Here is an 8,104-nt window from a genome sequence, read left to right on the forward strand (position 1 = left end):
TCAACTCATTTTAATTAAAACTAGATCTCCTCTTAATTGAGTAACATAGCCAGAACTGAATTTTGAGTAAAACGGCTACTCCCAAACGGGGGTAGCTTACAAATATGTGGGATTCATCATCAGAGGATTTTAGTGGAGACCGCATGAACCGAGGATGCGATATACCTAGCTGCGGTCCAATGCAAGAAAATTGGAGACCAAAAATGTAGAGTGTATTAGTGAGGTAAATTAGTTATGTCGAAAAAAAATGAAAACAGACTGCCGGGCTGGACTCGAACCACGAACGTTGCTATTATCAGACCTATGCTTTCTCCACTGCTCTCTACATGCTTCTGAAAATGGAGAGCCTAAAAGCAAAGATGAAGCGCTCATTTTCTCGCATACTCGACTTCGTATGCTTTTTCTGCTGGAGAGATTCGAGGCAAGTGTGTGCGTCGTCCTACAATGTTCTACAAAGTGCGTCGTTCTACAAGCTTACTGGTATAGTCGAAAGCATAGATAGAACACGAAATAAAAAAAAAAACAAAAAACCATTACATCGCTTGCATGGCCAATTTCTAACATTCGTTGCGATGTTCATGAACAGAGGATTATAGGAAACGGAACTAACATGCATTGTAATAGATTTTTGGTTTGCGTGTAGGTATTTGTTAATGAGTTATTTCTACTCATTCCGATAAAATCTAAAATAGGGGGAAATTAGTCAAAACTACACAAACATTTCGTTCGTTTTCTTTTTTTTCTTAAGGATTAATAAACCAAAAACTGAAAAATATTTTATTTTATAGCAAATATAATGCAAAACCATTAGGGTGGGTGAGCCATTAGTGGAGGTACTAAGTTATTTTATTAATTAAACAATAAATATACGATGTACACACAATTGTTATACGTCAATCTATAGCTTTCAACCTATAGTTTTATTGAAAAATATTAAACTGTAATAAAATTGCATACAATTTTAGAAAACTCATCTGCCATTAATAGGAACACCGTTCCAGTAGTTGTGATAGTTGCTAACTTTGGTTCCTATAATCAGCGTTGCTAGTATTCCAGATTTATCTGGATTTTCCAGATGTTCAGTCGTCTTTCCAGATACGCAGACAGACCACGTATATTTCCAGATTTTTCCAGATTTTTAAAACAAATTGCTTTAAAAAGATTACTGCATTTGATTTACCCTCTAATCAAAAAATAAAAAGTTAAACTTGCTACTTTAATTATTAAAGGCCATCAACGTTGGAAATAATTGGGTTGCAGAGTCATGAAAATTGAGTCATTTCCTTAAGATTATGGGATGAAAAAACCCTTAATTTTTTTTTTAAATATCGGGCTTGGATTCTTTTTATTTGGAAAGGTTTGTTTTGATTTTGGCTATAATTTATTTTTTGGAATCCTGAATGAGAAAATCAAAATTTCAATATGGAGGGATTTTCATAATTTTGCAATTTAGAGAAATCAAAAAACTGTTCCGGATTGAAAACAATAAATTGAGCTTTGGAAAATTAGCAAGGTTTTTGAATCTAGACAACTACCAGGACTTTGAAGTATGTTCTTGAGATTTTTGAGGCTTAAATTAAAGATTTAAAAGGCATTTGATAATTCTTAGCTCTTTTTGAAGTACCTGTGAATATTGAGTTAGCAGTCTGAATTACTGTAGAATTCTGAATAGCCCTAGAATTTCAAAATTTTAAGTAAAGTGTGAAGTGAATTCCTTGTGAAACCATAGGCGGATTCCAAGTTTATTCTGAGTAGAGTTCCATAGCTCTGATGACAATTGCTTGCCGATGTTGTGAATAAATTACATATAAGTGTGTGAGTACCACGATGTGCGGTTTTGGTTTTCAGTTCAGCCAGGTGAATTTTTCATAAAATTAAAAGTGCCTACTGGTCTACTAAGTTTTGTGTGTTGTTATGTTTTCAAAAATTAAATTGTAAGTCTGATCAACCTTAGGGTAATATTAGAATTCTTTAGAACTAATAAAATCTTTCAGGCGTATTCTGGTACTGCATCAAATAGTAAAGGCTACATCGACTATTATAAAAACATCCATCTCATCAAAGTTGCTTGATTCTTTGCATCTCATACTTTTTAAAAAAGTTACAGTTTAAACATATTTTCTGTAGTATTTTACCCAAAAATCAACTCAAATTTGAAATTATGTGTAATGCATATTTAAACTTTTTGGGTACATTGTGCCAATACTTTTCCTAACTTTTTGATGCTAGCAAGTTATTTGCTTTATATAATTTATTTAGACATGTATTTCATAAACATTCTGGCCCTTTCATTAAATTCCAGATGATTATACTGACCGATTTTCCGGGAGATTGGCACATCAGTTTGATTTCAATAGCATTATGTAAAAAACAGGACTTTTTAGAGCATTCCAGATTTTTCCAGATTTTATATTTTAACTGGTCCTCATTTTTCTGAAAATGACCTGACAACGCTGCCTATAATAGTGGAATGCGTTGGTTTCATATAGGTTCCACTATTATAGGAACACTACCGCAACTATTGGTGCAAAGAAGTGAAAATCTTAAGGAAAATTAGTCACTTTTGGGCATATTTTAAGTTTGATATATGCAAATTTGCTTTATTTTAGGAGAGCCACCGATGAAAAATAATCTTATCTGGATCTGGAACACCTACCCTACCTCTCAATTTGCGGTACGTTTCCCCATCCACGGTGGCTGCAATTTGCCATCGTATTTTTACATTATCACAACGCCATTTTTTTTTTTTTTGAGTCAACAAATGGACTGAAAGCTCATAATTGAGATCCACCTTTATTTATTTATTGTTGAGTCAATGTTACTCAAATTCACAAATCACAACTACTCATGATTTGATGTTTCGTAAGTAGTTATGAAAATGAGTACTTCTGACTAATTTTTGAGTATCCTTAAAGGAGCGTGTATGACGCAGCGATTGTAACTTATGGCAGTAAGCTCCAACTAGGATTAACTTTTAATACCGTCCCAGTCTGGATGATTTGCAAAATGTTGTGTCGATTAACTAGGATGTCAAAATCAAAGCAGCCGGATATTCTTGATCAGGATTTAATCCGAGGATAATACCGGTTGGAGCTTACCACTTTTAGTGTTTTGACGTTTGCTCGCACTTTATCTATCTACACGCTATTTCAAAACTACCCAAATTTGGGTAGAATCCACCCAGATCGGTCAAAACTGAACCTACCCAAAAATGGGTAAACTGTGTTGGGAGCAGGCTTCCGGAAATCTCACGCGTACACAAATGCGACAGCGAGCTGTGAGACGGAGCGTCGCATGACTCAAATCCATTGTGTGCTACATTAATTGTACAAAAGAGAGATCAGAACGAGGCGCGCGACAAGCTACACGCTCTCAACTAATTCAAGCGTTTCATTTTTTTTGACGTTGGATAACGTCTTTCGGCAACGGCGCCGGTGGTGTAGTGGTAAGCGTGATTACCTCTCACCCTAGCAGGCCTGGTTTCAATCCCAGTCGGCGCCGCCGGGATGTTCTGAGGCATAACATCTCTGATCACGCCTTCCTTCGGATGGGAAGTAAAGCCGTTGGTCCCCGGTTCATGAGTTGATGGGTCGATAGGTAGGGTCCAGGTGTGGGAGCTGCCTTCCTGGTACGTCGGTACCATTGGTTCTCAACACGGAAAACAAGATCGACGGAAAAAACAAACCAAAGGAAAAATAAAAAAAAAACGTCTTTCGGCAACATACGGGGTACAAAATTGAAAACAGTCATTTTGGATGCGTTACGAAAAATTAAAAGATTTTGAACGATAATAACTCAACCGTCTCTCGATAGATTTACGAGATAATGGCATCAATCGATTGGAAATATTTCTAGCAATTTGCTGAATGTTTCAAAACTATTGATTTCATTCTGTAAACTATTGAAAAATGGTTAAAAAGTAAACCATTGTCTAAAGATGGTGAAAATCGATTGATTTTTTTATATTCTTATACTTTCTCCAACCGAGACATCAGATGCGAGTATGTGACACCTCTGATATTTTCTGTTCTACTATATAAGCGTCCAACAAGGTCGCCCGTTCCATCATTGTCTATCCGATCGTCGACCCAGCAGCAGAGCAGCAGTACCAGAGCAGCGTAAGTAGAGCCTGGGGGCGAAAGGGCAACTACGCCGAGTGCGTTGGTGCCAGTGCTCCGGTATACTGGGCCGCCGTCATGGAATGCCCAGCTGCTGCAGTTCTCAGTCGGTCGTATTCACCGTCTGCTCCGCAAGGGCAACTACGCCGAGCGCATTGGAAAAATGGCCACAACATTATCAAGAAAGAGTTTAACGATTAATTTTCTAATGCCTTTCCGACACTTTTTTCATATGACTTTCATCGGCCTCATGATATTCATTTGATTTTGTGGTGGGATTTTTAGCTACGTGAAATTCACATGGTTTTCTTCCATTAGATACCTATGTGGTAAATTTTTTGAGTATATGCTTCGGCAATCAAAATAAAGTTTGCACGATGGAAGCGCACATCGTAAATTTCGTTCATTTTAGTAATAATTAAATTGGCCCTCTGGCAGTACATGAAAAGCCTTTTTGTAAGGGGAATTTTTCAAAACGATGCCGATTAAAATAATGGGTACCATTTTCTGAGGATGAGATGAAGACGATTCGTCATCCATATGAAGCGTGTCACGATCATTCCCAAGGATTCGTGGTTAACGCGTCTTATTTCTCTGTTAATACCGTTTAAACTCAATAAGAGGATTGTGATCGACTGGTTCCTCTCAACATATCTGTTTGGATTTCATCCGAAGTTTCGGTCGCATATATTGTGCCTTTTTGAAGGAATCTTTTGAACTCTATATGTTGGTAGAGTGTTCTACTTTAGTATTTTGTGTTCACCTACTAACCAGGCTCGGTTTTATTGTTCTATGAGCCCACAGTATAGGCGTAATAATAATCTAGAAGTATCGCTTCAATACGATTAACCGGTTGGCTAAGCAAAGAAGACCGGAAGCCCCAACGGTAACGGTAAATGTTGAGCAATGAAGGAACAATACAGTTCAGAATCAGCGGTCCGAGGAAAACGTCTTTTGAAGTTACTAGTCAAATCACTCAATATATTGAAGGCAAGCAGTTCACGTCCAAAGCGGAGAGTAAGGTACACTTACCGGGATCCAGTAAACCGATGTCACGTAGGTAGTTAATTCACTTCCAGAGGTACTAATACCTTATCAGAAATCAAACCACACTTCAAATTGGACGGATCATTTCTGAAATCTCAACCGTAATTTGCTAATGAATTTCATTCCGCTGCATCAATGTAGGCCATAAGTCCAGGGCCACCGCAGCTCTGCAAGGTAGGGGAAATGGATCTAAGATTGGGCCCATCGCTAAAAATCTGCTATTTACCAATCTTATCTATATGAACGCGTCGTTGGGACGGTACTGATGGATATTTTAGGGCGCTATTGAAAATTTAGTCGATAGTTTAATTTTAGATATGAATGGAATGATAACACTGCACTGGTTAATTTCTTGGAATTCAAGATACGCCTACACTAATCAACCATCATCGAACCTACTCGATGAGGATATCAATTAACTAGGGAGAGCATGACAGAAAGATTCAACCATGTTTTTAATGGATTCATTTTATCACTCCTTGCGTACCACGAAGGAAACTGTTTTGAAAACGAAACTCTTTACTACCATCAAATTGGTCGTCCTGAAAAGGACGGATTTTGTTAAAGGGTGGGAACTTCGATCGAATTTAGGCCTTCTTTTCGGTCTTCTTGGGCAACAGGACGGCCTGGATGTTTGGCAGGACACCACCCTGAGCGATGGTCACTCCGGAAAGAAGTTTGTTCAGCTCTTCGTCGTTGCGGATGGCCAACTCGGGAACTTCAGCGGCCAGATACTCCATCACGGCAGCCAGGTAGACGGGAGCACCGGCTCCAACACGCTCGGCATAGTTGCCCTTTCGGAGTAGACGGTGAATACGACCGACTGGAAACTGCAATCCAGCGCGGCTCGAACGGGACTTTGCCTTTCCCTTGACTTTGCCTCCTTTTCCACGTCCAGACATAATGAAATGTAAAATAGGTGAACCGATTTACGAACGACACGAGCAGTTCGATGCTGAAACTGTAATGATGACATTTCGACCGTCGAGGGTGGTGTTATACCTGCGTCGAGTAGCATATTATGAATACAGGGACGGTGAGTGTCGGTTGTCTCTACGGGCATGAAACGAGACAGCGTTGCCAGTATTCCTGATTTATTTGATTTTACAGATTTTCAATCGTCTTGCCTTTAACGGCGCCGGTGGTGTAGTGGTAAACGTGATTACCTCTCACCCCAGCAGGCCTGGGTTCAATCCCAGTCGGCGCCGCCGGGATGTTCTTGAGGCATAACATCTCTGATCACGCCTTCCTTCGGATGGGAAGTAAAGCCGTTGGTCCCCGGTTTATGAGTTTGATGGATCGATAGGTAGGGTCCAGGTGTGGGAGCTGCCTTCCTGGCACGTCGGTAGCATTGGTGCTCAGCACGGAAAACAAGATCGACGGAGAAAACAAAACAAAGGAACAAAAAAATGTAAGCGACAGCTGTAAAATATGCAATACAGCCGCAAAGTTCGTTTGTGTTGTTCAAGTTTGTTATGGGCCATAAATGTATAGACCAGTTAAGGGGATACTGTCAAATTTGTGAAATCCAATATTGGAAACCTTTCTCGCGTCTTTTTTCAAAAGGTCCTAAGTAACAAATTTAAAAATATATCGAGTTAGGCGATACAAATTATTGCTCTTCTATCATTGTATGTTATACAAAAACATCCATCCAAATTTACTTTCATTTATTTAAGATTATCATTAGTTTGAAATTATGGGTACATGATTGTTACTTCGGTCATTCGGACTGCCTAACATGATTGGTGCTCATTTTCCAAAGGCGGCGCCAATCTAAAGTTAGGGACTCTACTCTGAAATCTGTGAAAGGGAATCTAGTATCATGTAGAACAAAACGTCCAATGTAACACTCATTGATTATATCATTGAGAAAAATCGTCCAATATAACATGTCCAATTTACAACTTGAGTAGTCAAAACGTCCTATGTGTTTTTTTCTGTATTGTAGCATGAAATTCAAAGTAAAATTGTGATTTTACCGTTTCTACTGAATTTTCAATGTTATTATTCACTGACTTCATTAAAAATAGTGTTGCAAAATGTATTGTTTCTAAACAGTTAAAATAATAATCTGTCGAACTTCAACTTGTATTTTCTCAAATGTTACATTGGTCTATTTGAAAAGTGACGCGATATTTGATGTCAGTCCCGTGGATGAATCATTATTTTTCCTCCTGCTCGCACTTGTCCGAGAAAGTGTTTTGGTGCCGGGACGGGACTTGACAATGGAGCTTCTCACTCTTCTTAATGTTTTTGAAGAATGCCCTTCGGAAAGTTGTGCATGGTGTTTGACGGAGTTGACCAATGATGCCATGAATGTAAAATGCTTTTTCTATTTTAATTTGTACTTTACTCGGAGTTTCTACCGCAGTTTAGCAGCTTGTACATCATTTTTGCTCAAAACAATGAAAACAACCATAAACAAACAACAATATCCATCGCTTAAAACACGCAGTGCACTCATTTTTTCCACTTTCCTTTCGCAAGTATAAACAAATAACATTGATTCCGGCATCACTGCCAGCCAGATTGATGCGATCCCTCTGATGCGAAAATTCCGAGAAATTCTCAGCATTTCCGAAATCTTCCCAAAATTACCGAAGGTTCGTACAATGTCCTAGAACTTCTCTAAAAATCCTAGAAGTTTCCAGAAATTACCGAAAAGATTAGAGAACTTTCCAAAAGCTTCGGTAACTATTCAGAAATTCTAAAAAAAAAATGCTCGGAAGTTCCAGGGACGTCCCATACATTTTGAGAACTTCACAGAACATCCAACAGCTTGCCAGAGGTTCTATGTACTTCTCACAAATTCCAAGTACTACTAGATCGAGATCTTTTAGAGCTCAGAACGTCCAGGACATTCCAAAAGTTTCCCAGAAGACCTTCAAGCTTCCTAGCAGATCCAAGGAGATCTCACATCTTCTCCGAAATTCGAA

The 8,104-nt window shown here is 38.6% G+C and overlaps 1 protein-coding gene across 1 annotated transcript; it reads right to left on the reverse strand.

Annotated features, from left to right (window-relative positions):
• Positions 1-5,739: 5,739 nt before the first annotated feature.
• Positions 5,740-6,107, reverse strand: LOC135713088 (histone H2A-like). The gene has a single exon (XM_065236190.1). It carries the CDS (start codon positions 6,065-6,067, stop codon positions 5,753-5,755), a length of 315 nt encoding a protein of 104 aa, XP_065092262.1. The 5' UTR covers positions 6,068-6,107; the 3' UTR covers positions 5,740-5,752.
• Positions 6,108-8,104: the final 1,997 nt, after the last annotated feature.

This window comes from Ochlerotatus camptorhynchus, unplaced genomic scaffold, assembly GCF_037179485.1.
Source record: "Ochlerotatus camptorhynchus isolate MF236.1 unplaced genomic scaffold, CSIRO-AGI_Acam_v1.1 ptg000532l, whole genome shotgun sequence".
NCBI lineage: Eukaryota > Metazoa > Arthropoda > Insecta > Diptera > Culicidae > Ochlerotatus > Ochlerotatus camptorhynchus.